This window comes from Sorex fumeus, unplaced genomic scaffold (assembly GCF_029834395.1).
Source record: "Sorex fumeus unplaced genomic scaffold, SorFum_2.1 ptg000014l, whole genome shotgun sequence".
Classification (NCBI taxonomy): domain Eukaryota; kingdom Metazoa; phylum Chordata; class Mammalia; order Eulipotyphla; family Soricidae; genus Sorex; species Sorex fumeus.
This window is the reverse complement of record NW_026606071.1, coordinates 29,946,620-29,965,694: the sequence shown is the minus strand read 5'-3', so window position 1 is coordinate 29,965,694 and position 19,075 is coordinate 29,946,620. Positions and strand designations below refer to the sequence as shown.

The 19,075-nt window shown below is 35.4% G+C and overlaps 1 protein-coding gene across 5 annotated transcripts in view; it reads left to right on the top strand.

Moving 5' to 3' along the window:
* Positions 1-19,075, top strand: part of ERBB4 (erb-b2 receptor tyrosine kinase 4) — a 1,197,143-nt gene that overhangs the window by 418,669 nt on the left and 759,399 nt on the right. For all 5 annotated transcript variants that reach the window (XM_056111671.1, XM_056111669.1, XM_056111672.1 and 2 more), the window contains exon 2: positions 1,983-2,134. In XM_056111671.1, coding sequence (XP_055967646.1) covers positions 1,983-2,134 — 152 coding nt within the window. The remainder of the gene's footprint in view (positions 1-1,982; positions 2,135-19,075) is intronic.

The window sequence follows — 19,075 nt, the reverse complement described above, 5'->3', positions numbered from 1 at the left end:
CCAAAGAATTGGAAAAACATAAGTATACTCTGGACATTCATATATGATCAGTTTTAAGAATTACCCAAAACATAAAATATAAATGATCACTTATTATCAATCTGTTCTATAACAGTACACTAAAGAATATATAATGATGATGTAGTTGACACTAATGAAATTTTATATTTTCTTCTATATTCAGACTATAAATGTCACAAAGTTGTTCAACCCTGGTTTCATGCCACTTATGTGCTTATCTGCAAGAATAAAAAGTATTAAAATTACTGGATTAGCATTTGCTTGAAAGGTACTATTTAGGAAATCTTAAGGGCCTAGTTTTAATTGGGTTAATACTTAATAGCACTGTAGCACTTTCCTACGGTTGTTCATTGATTTGCTCGAGCAGCCACCAATAACGTCTCATTGTGAGACCTGTGGTTACTGTTTTTGGCATATCGAATATGACATGGGGAGCTTGCTAGGCTCTGCCGTGTGGGCGGGATACTCTTGGTAGCTTGCCGGGCTCTCCGAGAGGGACAGAGAAATCGAACCCGGGTCGGCTGTGTGCGAGGCAAACACCCTACCTGCTTTGCTATAGCTCCAGCTCAAATACTTCATAAGAATTGATAATTTTACAATTCAAATATTTTATTTTTAACTATTTTTTTAAATCATTACCCTCAGATTTTGATTTACTTATACATGTAAAATCACCTTATTAAAAACAGTAAATTAGAATTCCTTAAATATTGTTTAAATAAAATTAAATATATTGACAAGTTTTGTATACTTCCTGCAATAAAATTCTTCTGTATTCTATGTCTACTAAAAATTTTATGATATAATATTAAGAACTACACTTGTGTAGAGTATGAAAATGTCAAAATTTATAGTTGTGTAGAATGGTGTTTACCAGGACTTGCAGGGTAAGGCAAATGGGGAGATTTAGAAGAAAGTATATAATTTTAACTATAAATTCTTAATGCCTGTCATGGTGATTGTAGTTAACAGTATTTTGTTACATATTTTGAACTTTCTTTTACAAAAGTATATTTTAAATATTTCATCACAGAGAAAAGATAATTATATGATGATGAAGGTGTTAACTATGCTGGTTGTTTTGTAATATACAAGTTTATGCACCACATAAGTTTTTTGTACATATGTATATTGTTGCATGAATGTTCAGTTAGGTGGTCTGAGGCGCTGAGATAAGGATTCGCAAAAGAAATTAAATGATTCACGGAGGATCACAGACTCGCTCAGGTCTTGTGACAAAGAGCAGTCTTTTCAGCCTCCTTTTATTTGCTGGCTTATTATAATCACATCTAATGAAATTTAACAGTGTGGTAAGAATCACCAATGAAATTCAACAACGTGGTATGAGAACATGATCAATTAAAGGAAGAAAGACATAATCAGTTACAAGAAGAAAACCATGGTCAATTACATAAGTCACGTTCTCCTCCCACCTGAAAACATCAGTTACATCATGACTTCATCATACCTGAGATCTGTGATAAAGAGGAGAGGATGGTTTAAATCTAAAGTTTATCTAGATCTGAAATATGTGAACGGGGAAGCAGCTGTTTTGTGCTGCAGAAATTTGCTGGCCACAGAGGGTTAGTTTTGCCTTTTCCATATCAATCAGGCTCTCAAGCTTATGCTCGTCCACTTAGTGCAATGTGGGGTCCCGATTCTGATTTCTGCTTGCAGGGCAGCATCCAAGGACTCATCTTCATGATCTGGTTGGGCACCAGCACTATATATATACTATATATATACATATATATCATCCACAATATTCTATGTCAATATGTCTCAATAAAACTGGGAAAATTAAAAGTGAAAATATCAATGTGTGACTGTTAATGATATTGAAAATATTTTTAGTAAGATCAATGAAGCAGAGGGCTCTGGAATAGAACAAGCATGATGTTGTCATCACGCATGTATTTATAAGGTTTTTTAACGTTCTGTGTCCCTTTTTGTCTTGGCAGTGTGTGCTGGAACCGAGAATAAACTGAGCTCTCTCTCTGACCTGGAACAGCAGTACCGAGCCTTGCGCAAGTACTATGAGAACTGCGAGGTAGTCATGGGCAACTTGGAGATAACCAGCATCGAACACAACCGGGACCTCTCTTTCCTGCGGGTAAGGCATCCTGCCTCTTTCTCTTCTCTTGTATGAACGGTAGCATCACACAGAGCAACAGCTGAGCTTGCTTATACTTGATGGCTGTGCTCTGCTGCCATTCAAAGACAATGGTTGTAGGCAGAGAAATGCATAATGAGGCACAGCCACGAAAAGAACCAGCCTCGATTGCTGTTCTGGCTGATACCCTGACTTTTGAGCAGTTGTGGTTGTCATAAACTGGAGGATTCAGTCTAATTATAATACAAGGCAGTTAGCAAATATGTCTTTTTCTGAATTGTGGAAAAGAGTGAAATAGACTAGGGACTAGGCGAGTTTAGAGTCTAATCAGACAAGAACTAATAACTTCAGAGGGCTGCAGTGTTTGCCTTGCATACAACTAGCCAAGCCTCTGTTCCTGGCACCCCTTTATCATTCCCCAAGCCCTGTCACTGTCACTGTTCTCCCGTTGTTCATTGATTTGCTCGAGCAGGCCCAGTAACGTCTCCATTTTGAGACTTGTTGTTACTGTGTTCAACATATTGAATACATCATGGGTAGCTTGCCAGGCTTTGCTCTGCAGGTGAGATACTCTTGATAGCTTACCGGGCTCTCTGAGATGGCAGAGGAATCGAACCCAACTTGGCCGGGCTGGCTGCACGCAAGGCAAACGCCCTACCACTGTGTTATCACACTAGGACAGTCCCCAAAGCCCTACCAGGAGTTATCCCTGAGTGCAGAGCCTGAAGTGAGCTCTGCATTGCCAGGTGTAGTCCATAAACCAAAATTAATTAATTAATTAATTAATTGGTAACTGTAGTTAATCTAAGTTCCCATCCCTATTCTGTCACTTAGGAAATTTTATGCAATGCCATAGGACCACAGTGAGACTTATACTTATTTTTAGAAGAAAAATGACTCCGGTTTTTGAAAACCTTTAAAGTATTCTCAAAGGAACTTATAAATTCTTAAGCAGATTGATAAGGGGCTATACATAAATGCGTATGTGTATATTTTGTTTTCCTTTATCCCTACTCTACTATACAGACTAGTAGACTAAATGCTGTTAATGTTTTAGGCGTTTTAACAAAACAAATGGAGAAAAGTCTTAATTTCTAACTGAAATTGCTCATTAGTCAAGTAAGAATGTATTCTTTTGGTTTGCTTCTTTGCTTTTGTTGGGGATTTTTGGTTAAAATTGTTTAGTCTTGAGGACTGATGTACATGTTTTATGTTCAGGAAGCCCAGGTTTACTCCTGAACAATGCATGTCCCCCTTCACCACTATCAGAAGAAACTATTTTATTTTGGCATAATTAGCTTATTAGTTTTATCTTAGTAACATCCCTTCAAAGTATTTATCTGTTCAGTATATTGCACATTGCAATAAGTCAATGTTAAGAAAATCTAGTTAATTTACATGATGTTATCATTCCCAATAAGTTTGGAATTACATGAACAATACACTTGCCTTTTCTTATGTATTATATTGCTCAGAGATATACTATATATAGTAATACTATATATAGTATGCTACTATAATTTATTTTATAAACAAAACTTTTCTTTTCTGCTTTGAAAAACCCAAACACAATGTTTATAGAAGCATCTTGGATAATAAATTTCATTCTAGAGTTCATTTGTGTTATGATCTTAAGAAAAAAATATATTTTACTAATGACTTTTTTAACTTTTTTATTGAACCACCATGAGATAGTTACAAAGCTCTCATGTTTAAGATTCAGCCATACAGTGATTGAACACCTATCTCTCCACCAGTGCAAACTTTCTACCACCAATTCCTCCTTATCCTCCCCCCTCTCCACCCCAGTCTTTGCCCTGCCTGTATGGCAGATACGCTATACTCAGATACTCTCTATTTCTGGACATTACATTTTGCTCAAAATTTCCCACAACCATTCAAGCCTGCCTTCCAGGGCCAACGCTAGATCATTTATTTTTCATTGCTCATTTTGCATATTATGAGAGGTCATGTGATTGCATAAGCAGACGTGTGCTTCTGAAATTCTAAGATTATAAATGGCTGGGTTCCAGAGACATCTCTGTAGGGAGCTGTTCCATTTTGGGATTCAGTTGGGAGTTTCTAGGCCCGGGCTGTTGGTGCACTAAGATGGTGCCTGGGGATGGGATGTGGGCATGACTTCAGTGTCAGGAGTGGACTGGAAGCCAGGGTGAGACTACCCAGTTCCACTGCCCCCATGTGGTTTGGAGATTTAGTCCTGAAGCCACATGTGGGGCCTTGCTTGTATAAGCTCACGGTTGCCGGGATTCCATCTGGAGAAAGTGGGGATACTGCATGAACCTACTACATTTGGGGTGCTCCAGTGAAATCAGCTCGGTATGGGGCCTGGAGTAATCTCCTGTGCTGTGGTGGCCTCCAGGACTTGTCACTGCTGTGTCGAAAATATATTTTTTAAATAAGAATTATTCTCAAAATAATCCCGTTTTCAATTCAGCTAGAAAGATGATAGTAGTATTTGCTTTGCCTTTTGTTTTATGCAAAATCACTTGAATTGCTATTTATTTATGGTCACAGATTTCTCACATGCCGTATTTATCTCACTTACTACCTGAATATTGTCCTGAACAAAGTCTAAAATACAATACCATATTTTTTATGATAAATGAATTAGTTCGTAAACAAGTATTCTTAATGTTTATTATAATTGCTGAACACTGTTCCATATATATCTTCTCCAAATGAATATCTGAGTTTCTTCTCAATGTGACACCATCACCAATCTAGCATGTAAGTCACAGGATGGGTCAATACAAATCCCTTCCCATGAGAATTTGGAATTATGAAAAATAGCATTCAGCTTATATATGGTTTTTAATCACTTTGGTAGCAGAACTCAGCTGTCTATTCTCTTGTGCTTTGAATGTCAGTGAGAAATGTGTAAACATCAAATGGGAGCCAATATACACACAAAGAACAGAGATCGAAGCAATAATTCATTCCACATTACTGATGAAGTCATTTTCATGTTCCAGTCAGCTTCTGAAGACTGATTTCATTCCAACCTTTGGGGCGTAGGAAACTCATAGAATTTGATCATATCTTTGAGTAATGCCTCTTTTTTTCCCCTTAGACCAGCATTTTTTTCTTTAGATCTAATATTTCCTATTTTGTACATCTTCTAAGATCTAAAAAGAACAGCAAAAATGGAACTTTGAAACTGAATTGAAGATATATTCTTACATCTAATCTAAAAACATCTACAGGGTTTGGAAATACTGTCCTAATTTTTTGTTAGATGTATTTCAGTTAAATACTTTGAACTGCACTATTTAAGAGACAAAAATTATATTAAAATTGTTAATCATTGCTTACCCTTAAAACAGTTCTTTTGTCCATTCAAGTTTTAACATTTGGTTTTGTACAAAAATATTTGTAGTTGACTATGTTTATTAGTATTTAATTTAAAAACCAAATAATTGATTAGAGGACATCCCTAAAACTTATTTACTATTCCTTTTATTGTTATTATAGGGGTAAGGAATATAAAAGAAGAAAAGTCATAGACATCACAGATTTTTGTACCATTACCTGATACTTTGTGAGCTCACAAATGAAGCAAGATATTCAAGGCAACGGAAAATAGTTTTTAAATGTTTTAAACTCTGTATGCTAAGAGCTTCCTCTCTGTTATCATTCCATCAATCTTCTTGCTTCCTCTGGCATTCAATAACATCAGAACTTCTGAAAATGTGCCTATCCTATCAACATTCTTTATTTAAACTTACCCTTTATTATAATAACTTTAGACAATTAGTGTTAGATGTCAACTGTGATAAAAAATGTGATATGTTATATAGAAAACACATATAGAATGTTAGTATCTATTATCAGCAATCCTAATCACATTTTTTATTATTCTTAATTGTAACTTGTGTGAAAATTAAAACTTGTGTGAAAATTGTTTTGGTGATAGATTTTGAATTGTGATAATATTAATGTATTTAGCAGTTGTTATTGACATGGGATACTAAGCATATCAATAATTCTTTAGGTCAGCAACTAGATGCCGAGCATGTATATATGTGTGTGTGTGTGTGTGTGTGTGTGTGTGTGTGTGTGTGAGTTTTGTAATTGGGAAGAACAGGTCTCCCAAGTAGTGCTCAGTGGGCCCAGGTACCAGTCCTGATGGTACTCAGGGATTTTGGGCAAGGGCCCAAGGATACAGTGCTACTCAGATCCTGTAAAGTTCTCCTCTAAGAACCACTCCAGAAGTTCTTGACTTGAAGGTCGTCTCTGGGGCTACACCCAGCAATGCTCAGGATAGATGCCTTAAGTTTCAATGATTTCAAATACATTTTTAATTATGGAAGCATGAGTACAATTGACATGGTAGATTATATTTTGAAAGAGCAGCATTGGTAGTTTATTGGTATCTTATTGGTACTAAAACATTGGAAAAATCAGCAACTATAATTTTTTAAGCAAAATAATTCTAAAATGAATCTTCTCTCAGATAATAGGTATGTTATTTATATGATGTTACACATTCTAAGGAACATTAGCTTTTTTCTGTATATTTGGCAGAACTTTTGGAATGATACTATCCAAAATGAAAACATTATTATTTACTCACAGAAACTTTTTAGTATAAAATTAAATTAATTTTTAGTATAAAATTAATAGTTTATAATGAAGTCATCCTCTTCATCAGGTTATGTTCATCATGCATAGAAATGTTGCTTTTCCACAGGATATTACATTTCCTTTGCTGTCCAAGTGTTTGTCATGAACCTACATCATTTTATTCTTGTACTCACTGATACATCCTTTTTTAACAACAAAAATTTGCAGAAAGGTAATGATATCAGAATGTAAAATGTCCAAGAGTTCTCTATAAAACCTTGACTTCATTAGCATGATTTTGTTACAGAATGATGTTTGGCAATAGATTGCAAGTCTCAGCATGCAAACCCTCCTTTTGCCTCTTCCTGAAACTATTTTCAGTCAGGATAAATTTTGATAGTTCTGCATGTGGTTTCTAAGACTGTCAGGCTCAGTATAAATAGCTGAACTCTTCCTTATCCTCTGGTAGTTCAAAGCAGATGACTTGAATTAAATTTAACAGTACAGGGAGTGGTTTCTATATTTGTTTGCCTTCTCTCCCCCCACCCCACTCATATTGAGCTCTATGGTTAGAGTAAGCTGTTGTTTAGCGTGAATCAGTCAAACCCTAAGATGAGGAATTTATATTTTTTAAAATGAATGATCTTCAAAGTACTTCCTTCCCTTGAGTATCGCAATGATTTATTAAAAGTTTATCTAAACATTACTACCACTGCCTATATATGTTTTATAATTCATTAACTACCAGAATGATTTCTGTGGGAGGAATTGAGTTGAAGAGATAGATTAGAATAATGATGAGAAAATTCATCATATTTTAGAGCTATTAAAAACTGGAGAGAAAAATAACCACTTTAGAGAAACACCTATGGGCTAATATGGGAGTTTCATATGTGCTAAGTTCTCACAGTTACCTAAAATGAGAAGGTCAATACAATATTTTTTGACATATCATATTTTGCTTACAACTTTTATGGATATATCTAGTAAAGGATAAAATTTTTATTTGTTTCCCTGAATAACTGTAGGAAATAAGTAAATGGTATATTTATAATATGACAATGTAGGAAGGGTAATAGTCCTCTATTGAATGTGTGTTTCTTTCACTATTTATCATTGAGCATACAATTTAAATTTTCATGTCACTGATTAGGACAGATGGCATGCATGTTAAGACTACAAATCTCAAAATTCAAAAATACTTAGAACTAAATATAATGAAGTTTAAAAAACTGCACCAGCCAGCCACATGTGCTAGGTGAGAAGGAAGCTCAGATAGAGAAGAGAGCACCAAATAAAGGGTGTTGTGAAGACCCTCCCAGGGTGGGAGAGACATGCTAAAAGTGGTCTATAGACCAAACATGACTGCCACTCAATGCCTCTCTGGCAAAACACAGTACCCAAAAGAAGAGAGAGAGAACAGGGAGGAATGCCCTGCCACAGTGGCAGGGTGGGACGGGGGGGGGGGGGGGAGGATGGGGGGTCGGAGGGATGCTAGGACCTGTGGTGGGGGAGGATGGGCACTGGTGGAGGGTTGGGTACTTGATCATTGTATAACTGAAACCCAAGCACAAAAATTTGTGAGTCTATAAGTGTACTTCATGGTGTTTCACTAATAAAAAAAAAAGATAAAAAAAAAAATCTTATTAAGAATCTTACCACACACACAAAAAAAAAACTGCACCTTCAGAAACGCATTAGTCAAGTAAATAAGCATCTAAATAAGATAAGGTATTCAAGTTTTGTCACTAATTTCTGTATCTAAACTTTGTGTGATACAAACATTGTGATAAAATACAATAGAGTTGACATATTTAGATGATAAAATCTTAGTTTCATAAAGTGGAGAATATTAAAGAGGAAGTAGAAAGTATAATGTTTAAATATGTCTGGTAGATCAAAGCAGGCATTTTGGGTTATATGGAATTTTGAAAGCTTTGATAATTTTTGAGAGCTATTACTGACTGCTAAACATAATACATATTCAGTTTTTCATGTTCTATTTACACCTGTCTTTTAAATTGAGACTTGATTTTGTATAAAATCTAATCATATGACATGTATTGCATTTGAAAGTGCCTCATGATTTACATTTGGCCTAGGAAGACACACTTTTCTCAAAAGTTAAATACCATTTAATTCAAAATATTCATTGACTCAAAATAGTGGTGCTCTTTCACCAGTCTTACATGATAAATCAAAAAATTCAAGATATTGTTTTTGTGCTTAGGTAATTATGTAAGTATATTTTAAATTTTTCTTCTCAATCATCTAAGTGAAATATTTAAGAAAGAAATATAACAATTACCTCTATATCTTAAAATATTGAAAACAAAATAAATTAAATAGTATATATAAAAATAGTGTACATTTAGTAGAAAAATATTTCAGGAATTAGAGATTGTACACTGGGTAATGCACTTGCCTTACTAGAGGCCTGGATTCAATCTCCGGCACGAAATGGTTACCCCCAAATATTGCTAAGAGTTATCCTTAAGTCAGAAATGAACCCTGAACACGGCTGAATTTGGGCCCACGATTTTTTCAAAACTATATAGATATATTTGAAGGAAGAATTGGTAATAGGTTAAAATAAGAAATGGACAAGTATGTGTAATTTTTAAGATGCACAGACATGTATGTATATAATCCAAATAAATAGTAGTGCCTACTTATACTATATAAACTACATATATGTAGATATTAATTAATCAATATTTTCTAGGATTGAGTTTTTAGTATAAAATATTAAGTAAAGTCCCTCCCGTTGATCATCGATTTGCTCGAGCAGGCCCAGTAACGTCTCCATTGGAGACTTTGTTGTTACTGTGTTTGGCATATCGAATACGTCATGGGGAGCTTGCCAGGCTCTGCCGTGCGGGTGAGATACTCTCAGTAGCTTGCCGGGCTCTCCGAGAGGAGCGGAGGAATCAAACTCGGGTCGGCCATGTTGGCTGCGTGCAAGGCAAACGCCCTACCGCTGTGCTATCACTCTCTTTGTAATGCTTCTAAGAGAATATTAAAACTGAATTCGCTTAGTACAAGATTATTAAGTACCTATATTGAATTTTTTTCAGGGGAAAATGCCCTTGATTCAAATATATTTAAATAAAAAAGAGTTTATCAGAATGTTGAACAGATGCAAACTGTTACTTTATACCTCTGGGAATTATAGAATTTGAATTTGGCTTAAATATTTAGCATAATGAATTCACAGATTTGCCTCGCGCTTAATTGGAGAAAAATGCAAGTAATGAACTTATTTGCTCTATAATTTTTATGTACATTTTTGTTCAGGGAAGTTTAGTATATGAAGATTACTTCCTCACCTCTTTCATTTAAGTAGGAAAGATCTTGATTCAGGACGAATTACATTTATGTGAGTGTTTAATAATAACTAGAAATGTAACACCAATGGAATTCAAACACTGGCATATACTTAAACAAAACCCTCTTTAAAAATGTTTTACTGTGTATATTTCATTAACATTTTCCTCTGACACTTAAAATGAAACACTTTTTTCTTTAAATCACGGTCACGGTCCTCCTGTTGTTCATCGATTTGCTCAAGCGGACCCAATAACGTCTCCATCATGAGACTTGTTACTGTGTTTGGCATATCGAATACGTCACGGGGAGCTTGCCAAGCTCTGCCGTGCGGGTGAGATACTCTCGGTAGCTTGCCAGGCTCTCCGAGAGGGGTGGAGGAATCAAACTCGGGTCGGCCATCTTGGCCGCTTGTAAGGCAAACGCTCTACCGCAGAACAAACTTATTAGAATAATGTAGAATAAGACAAAATCAATTTCTTCTGTTCAGTCATATAGAGAAGAGAATAATTGAATGTTCGAAGTATAAAAATAAAATCTGAAAACAGTTGCACTTAGAAATATAGTATAACTATATAATTTATAATAATACTATTTTTAATTTATATAATATATATAATAATATGCTATTATTAAGTTATAATAATAGTATAACTATTTCTCCTGATAACTAGTTCCAACACATTTAATTATCAAATTTTATATTAAGATATATAATGAAAGTGGTAATTATTTGTTTTAGCAACTATAATTCTTTTTGGCATCATTTCTTTGAAATGATTTCTCTGTTTATGTGGTACACAGAATATGTAATTAAACGTCAAGATAGACCCATTGAAGCAATTTGATGCCATATTTTTTTGAAGATTAAAGTTCTTATTATGTTGCATCATTTCCTGGTCACCCCTTAGTCTACATGGTTTCTTCCTTTTTCTCTTGTCATTCCATGAGTGGTAACTATTAAGTAACTCTAAAGCCATGATGGTACATTTTTATAAGATTTTAAGAGATTTACTTGGGGGCAGTAGTAAATTTGTGTTTTCAGAGAAATGAAATTGAAAGTCGAGTGCTTGGTTGTTTCTAAGAAGCAATCAATAACTAAAATTAAAAGTCTATACAGAGGGGCGGTTGTTCTAACAATCTAAATGAAGTAATTATATTTAAGTACAGGGAAGCCTTCATAAAAGAAATCAGTAAACTTCAAAGCTTTGCAAAGTACTCATGGATAAAGAAGACAATTGTAAAATCTGAGTAAATATGAGTTATATACTGGATGGCACTACTCAAAACCTTTCATCCTTAGCATACATTGTCCAAATTTCTTATTAATTTCCTATAGTATTTAGTTCCTGCCTATAAGCTTTGTCTTTTGCTATTCCTAATTGCATTAAGACTAAAACTCAGGGTTATTTTTCTGTCCAAACCAACTTTGGTCTGTGCATTCAGTTCTAACTTTACACCCCTTTTCTTCTTTCTGGACATCCTTTCTATCCACAGACATATGTCCATCCATTTTTATCCCAACTTCAGCTTTCGATTATTTAATTTTTGACTTCTCATCAAAATATTTTCTTATAAGAATTATCAATGATTCCTATGACTTACTGAATTAGTCCAATTATTATATTCATAACACCCTGTGCTTCTTTGTATAATGTCTACTGTGTAATTTGTTTAATTACTGCCTCCTTTCAGAGAAACAGATGCCTTGAAAGTAAGGGCTATATCTAGTTCAATGTAGAATGCTAACACTTAACACAGTGTTCATCGTATAGCAGCTGCTTAATAAATATTTGTGTAGTGAATACATAAATTGACTAACAATAAGAGTGAATCTTAAGATTCTTTAATAAAATTTTACTTAGGAAAGGAAGTGATTACTACCTTTTTGAATTATCACAATCTTTCACATTGCTGATTTTTCTACTTGAAATTCTTCTCTCTAGTATCTTGAGAAGCTCATGGTATTTTTTCAATCTATGATTCATGAATTAATTAGGTTAATCCAATTATTAATAATAAGCTACATGTAGTGGAAACTTGGAGAACTCAGCTTACACTTAGACATAGAGACCCAACAGAGGACTAATATTCCAGTTTGCTGCATCAAATGTGTTGTGAAGAACAAAGCAATGTTTAATAATGCTTACTATTAGTATTTTGAATACTATTTTTGACATTTTGAATATGCCACAGGTAGCTTTCCAGGCTCTGCTGTGCAGGCGGGATACTCTCGGTAGCTTACCAGGCTCTCCAAAAACAGTAACAACAAGTCTGACAACAGAGATGTTACTGGTGCCCGCTTGAGCAAATCAATGAACAATGGGACAACAGTGCTACTATTAGTAATTTTGTATCCATTACTTAGAGTTTTATTTAATAAAATAATACAAATATATTGTCATTTTTACTATAACATCTTTATAGTTTTTTTTTCTTTTAGTTCACATTAGAATGATTGTTAGAAAAATCAAAATTGTTTGAATTGTTGCAGCTGGGTACCAAAAATTGACTCTGAGTCATTGGATTACTCAGAATTAATGGTAGTTGAAATAATAAAATCCCAAAAGAGAATTTTTTGGGTTATAATGTATTCACCTGTTTAGATTGTATACTGAAATAAATTAAATGTCATTAATTCTGCAAGTGCTCATTGATGAATACCTTTTTTGGTAAATTTTCTTTCATGTTTTACAAGGTATATTGCTGCAAGTTCTATAGCCCAATCTAAGTAAATGGTATTTATGTAAAATTCAACGATACTCCAAGAGTCAACTTTCATCCTATGGAAGTGGATAAATTAAAAATAGCTTGCATTAAGTAGGAAGGGCTGAGTATGCTCATGAAAAGATTCAGAGAAAAAGATTTCTTTACACACACAACTAGGATGCTACCTTTCTGAATTAGCACATAGAAAGGTGACTAGAATAATAAATTTTTTTAATCCATAGAAGAGGGGACATAGGACAAATCCCTGCCTTAAGATTGATGAGTCAATCAATCAGTTGATGTCTGTTGCATCAGTTGTTACTTTGATGCATAACAGTTGCGTTAAATTGAGATGTACCAGAATCTAGGTATATAAGCTACAACCCACATGGGAGCAGTGCCATGTTAGATAAACCTGAACTGTTACTGTGAACTTGATGAAGGATCAGGACACACCACTCTGATTGAATAGTGTTAGTAGCATCCATCCTAGAGAAACCCCACATATTGAGGAATTTACCCTAAGGACAGATTCTGAGAGTAAATATTGGGAAAATCCCCTCGACTTTCCAAATTGGGGAAGAGAACAGGATCCAATTTGAAATATACTTTGAGCTAACAACAACTAACCTTGGGGAAAATGAACCTGAGCCTAACTAATAGAGATAAAAACAGTCAACACAGGTACTGTGTCCTTCCTAGCTCACTCCAAGGGCTGAAAAATAAATGAACAAAGCTTATGAAGTTCAAAGTTCAGAGACTTAGGCTTGCAAAAGACTGACAATTAACCTTGGGACTTTAGAAACACTCAGTCCCCTCACTCCACATTAAAAAACAACCAACCAACCAACCAACCAACAACAACTACAATAAACTGTACATTTTCTGGCTATTAAGTATGAGGCATATCAAAAGGCAGGTTTGAAGAAACAAAACTAGCATCAGTTTAAAGAGAAAAATTAACATCAGAACCAGATACATCAAGGGATAGATAAAATGTAAGCATAAAAATATCTATGATTAATATACTAAGTTTACTAAAGGATTATGTAGATAGCAGGCATGACTAGATGGTAAAAGTATAAACAGAGATGGAAACCCTAAGACCCTAAGATTTCCCAATCCTTCATGTAATTATAGGAAAAATCAAGGAAGTAGTTGGTCAATTCCAAAAATATGTGAAGATTAACTAATATATTTATAAGTAACACTTTAATAACTGAAATCACAATAATTTAAACTGCAAAGTTTACAAATAGTCTTAGAGGACACAGTCACATTAAAGTGGATAGAGTGTTTGCCTTGCATGTGACTGACCTAGATTCATCCGCACACTCTACATGGTTCCTCATCCAACCAGAAATGATCCCTGAGACAACCAGGAATAAGCACTGAGAAATTCTGTGTGGGACTCAAATTTTTTTTAAATTAACTAAAATTTAACTAAAAGAATAATTTATCATGATTTATAAGCAGTGAAAACAGCTTATAAGGAATTTTATAATATGGAGGTCATGTATTAATAATGAAAAAAATTGAAAATAAAAAAATAATTTGCTTTAGGAAACAAGGAAGAGAAAATAAACCCAAGGTAAACAGAAGTAAAGAAATAAAAAGTATTACAGATGAAATTAATAAACTTGAATGATCTCTAAATAGAGAAAATTAAGGAAACCACAAATCATATTCCTTGGAAACATTAATAAAACAAGCTATTTTTAACCAAACTAAGAAAAAGTGGGCACATAATATCAGAAATTAAAGGTAGGACATACTAAGGATCTATAAAGAATTAAAAGACTAGAAAGAGCACTTTGCCCAAATGCAGTGGACCAATGCCATAAAAAGATACACTCTACCAAAAGTTACAGAAGAAATAATTTATATGCATATTTAAGTAATTGAATCACTAATTTATAATCTTATGAAACAGGAAGCACCAGACCAGAAGATTTATTGGTGGATTCTACCAGACATACTAATGGTATCAATTCTCTCTTGATGGTGGTAGAAGCAGTGAGGATGTTTCTTAAAACAAACAATTCATTCTCCTGGGCTAAAAACACAACTAGACCTAATGTTATAAGCAAAGAAAACTAGACAGATTCCTCTCAGGAACATTGATGCAAAAATTCCCAACAAACAATCAGCTTTCAAAACAAACAGACTAAAAAGCATTAAAGGATTTACATATCATGACCAAGAGGGATTTATTCTAGATATTCAAGCATGGTTTCATTTTTGAAAATCAATTAATTTAATCCATCACATCTACATAGTAAAAAAGGAAAACCACATGATCATTCCAGTAGTTGCATACGAAAAAAAAAGAAAAGTTTTTGCTACTAGCACCCATTCTACTAAAAATAAAAACTTTCTCAAATCTACAAATTCTTATATATGTATATATATAGAGAGAGAGAGAGAGAGAGAGAGAAAGAGAGAGAGAGAGAGAGTGCGTGCATGCATGTGTGCATGTGTGCGTGTGTGTGTGAAATCTATAAATCTATATAATGGTTAGCAACTGGGAAGTCTCCTATTAAAATGAACTTCAAAACAATCCAGTGTGAAAGTCAGTTTAACAATTTCTTTTTTTTCTTAAGAAGTTTTTTATTGATTTTTTTTATAATACATTTTTTTAATAGTGAGACATCATGAGGTACAGTTGCAGACTTACACATTGTTGTGCTTGGGTTTCACTTATACAAAGTTTAACAATTTCTTACAAAATTAAAGGGATTGTTATCATATAAATTCTGTGATCACTCCTTGGAATTTAGAAAAAATAGTTTAAAATTTAGGTCTATATGAAAATCTACCCACAGATGTTTATAGCTTCTTCAATCTTTATTGTCAAATTTTAGAAACAATGATAATGCCCTTCTGTATGTGAATAGACAAATGAACTTGGTAGATCCAGACATTGGACTGTTATTCAGTTCTTAAATGAACTATCAATTCATGCAAAGACTTGGCGGAAATTTAAATGCATATTTCTGGATCAAAGCAGCCAATCGGACAAGGGTACATAATGAATGATTGCAGGTATTAACATTCTGGAAAAGATAAACTAGGAAACCAATAAATCCATGGCTGCTGGGAAAGTATGATTGTGGGGTTAGGGTTAGATAAATATGCAGATCATGAAAGAATTTTAATTCAGAGTAATAGCACAGCGGTAGGGCGTTTGCCTTGCACACAGCCAACATGGCTGACCTGAGTTCGATTCCTCCGCCCCTCTCAGAGAGCCCGGCAAGCTAACAAGAGTATCTCGCCCGCACGGCAGAGCCTGGCAAGCTCCCTGTGACGTATTCGATATGCCAGACACAGTAACAACAAAGTCTCCAATGGAGACATTACTGGGCCTGCTCGAGCAAATCGATGATCAACGGGAGGGCCTTTACTTTACTTTACTCTGTATAATATTGTAACCACTGATATATGCTATTATCCTTTTGTCTGAACCCATGGAATATACAGCTCCAGACTAAACCCTAAATTACGAACTTTGGGAGATAGTGTTGTGTAGGTTTGTCTTCCAAAATACCAAAGGTACGATTTTAGTGCACTCACTATTGATTATAGCACTATGCACATACTGTTTTTGGCATATCCAATACACCACAAGGAGCTTGCCAGGCTCAACTATGCGGGCAGGATACTCTCAGTAGCTTGCTGGGTTCTTCGAGAGGGATGGAGCAATTGAACTCGTGTTGGCCGCTTGCAAGGCAAACGGCCTACCCACTGTGCTATCTCTAGAGTCCTAACCAACATTATTGATGGGAAAATAATATCACGTACATAATCTTGTGACAGCATATTGCAAGAGCTAAAACTTTAGTAAGTCTGCAACCAATTAGTTGATTGTTGAAGGGATGAATTTTTATTCAGTAATCATTATAATGAAAAAAATTAGGATTTAATAACCAAATGCATGTAATAGGTAGGGGTGAAAAAAGCAAAAAAGACTATGAGATTTAAAATCTGACCACACTCAGAAAAGCCAATGGACTATGCGTTAATCCACAGTACCATGCCTCCCTGGGAGGGAAGGGGTGTCGCTCCCTTCCGCCTCTTTCCCCCTGGGCAGCAAGATGGCAGCCACCTCGGAGCTTTTTGGAAAGCCGGGTATGAGCCGGCAGTGATGGGGCAACTGTACCTCATGGGAAGGGGGCATTCCTGGCTCATCCTTCATGCCCTACCGAGGTCACGAGTTGCCCCCCACCGGTGGCTCTTCGGCACGATAATGGCTCCAGACCCACAGAAACCAATCCCCTAATTATTTGGCTCTTGGCAGAAATCCCTCCAGACTTAATATGTAAAATATCAAAAATCCAAAATTGCGCAGCCGCAACATCATATGGTTCTCATAACCAGCTGTAGAAAACAAATGATTTCACAATGCCTTTTTAGAGGGCTGGAGCAATAGCACAGTAATAGGACATTTGCCTTGTGCGCAGTCAGCCTGGCCCAGCCAAGTTCGATTCCTCTGCCCTTCTCGGATAGCCCTGAAAGCTACCCAGAGTATCTCACTCGCTCACTCGTCAAAGCCTGGCAAGCTACCCATGACATATTCAGTATGCCAATCACAGTAACAACAAGTCTCAAAATGGAGACGTTACTGGGCCCGCTTGAGCAAATCAATGAACAATGGGAGGACAATGACAGTGACAGTATCAGGCCCTTTCAGCAGTTCTGATTGTTGGGTGTAAACTCTACCAATAATGGTGCATCTTTTGTCGAAAAAATGAATGTAGTCAAAGTAGATATAGAGTTAAGTAGAATTCATCTTCCTCACAGACATTAGGAAGGGTGGGAGTGGGGTATATTGAGGTTCTTGGTGGTGAAAAATAAGTACTGGTGAAGGGAAAGGTGTTTGATCATGCATGACCGAGACTTAAACCTGAAAGCTTTGTACCTTTTCCCACAGTGATTCAATAAATAAATATAAAATAAATAAAATAAATAAAATCTGGCCACTTGAGCAAATATCGTTGTCTTCTCTCAAACAGGGCCAAATGAAGTGAATCTGTTGCCAGAAATATCTGACAACAGAGTTCTGTTGGCAAACTTGTTCTCTTTCTACAATTTTATTAGGATTCCCCTTTGACATTCAGTGCAAATGTGCTTTGGACCATAATGCTCTCTTGAGGCTCAATGAAAAATCATAGAGAAAATTGACTGGACTTTGGAAAGTGTTAATCATTTATCCATTTAACTTGTACTTGCAAAAACTGGATAACTTGTGTTTATTTCAAACTCTGTAATTAGGTTCTGCCAGCAATAAGGTAAGCTGAGAAAATGATTGGCTGTGGTTAGGCTTTTTTGGGCAACAGCTATTTGTCTTTTATTATTATTATTATATTGATATTATTGCAGGAAATCATTATTGGCAAAATTCTTAGATAACTGCAATCTGAAAACTTCCTTTTGAATTTTCCAACTTCCTTTGTTTTGTAGGTTTTTGAGATATACACATTCCAGTGCTTGAAGGTCACTCCCGGCAGTGCTCAGGGATCCATAATGAAAGCCAAAGCTCCCTCGTGCAAAGCATGTGCTCTAACCATTGGGCAATCTCCATAGCCTAGCATTTCATGCCAAACAATTAAAGGATTTATCAGATGTCCATGTAGTATGCTTTGTCAAGATGATTTCCCCTAGTTCTCATGTTACTAATAAAGTGGTGGCTACCATGCTGGCTTTCTTGAGTCCCCATGAAGGGGCTCTTGGCAAGGTGTCAGCATTTATGTGGAAAACAACCCAATCTCATCTCAAGGAAGCATAAGGTATGAGTAAGCTAACATATGATGCACATAAGGAGGAATACGGTAAAAAGTTGGAGCCTTTTGAAAAGAGGGGGTAGGTAGGCCAGTTAAAAAATCTTAGAAGAGGAATGAGCAATAAATAAAAGTCTGAGGACAGGATGTGTTTTGGTGAACTGAGAAAAGCCAAGAGTGCAGGGAGTGCAGGAATATGCTAATAAATAAAGCATGTGTTAAATAGACTCCACAGTGCCTTCTAAATTGCTTAGATTTTTAATCGTTTGAGTGGGATAGATTCACCTTTAAAACCTTTGACTCCTCTATTCAAGATTTATAAGGCACTTTTACCTCGGTATTGTTGTGCTTATGCACAATTTGTCTTTGTAATTGAGTGGTTCTCACTTTCCCTGTGAAGGAGTGGGACAATTTCATTTTACTGATGAGGGGACTGAGGCACAGAAAGGTTAACTGACTTGTCCAGGGTCATACATCAGTACCTGGCAGAACTTAAAACTCAGAACATTTCGAGAGACTCACTTAAAAACTCATCACCACATCT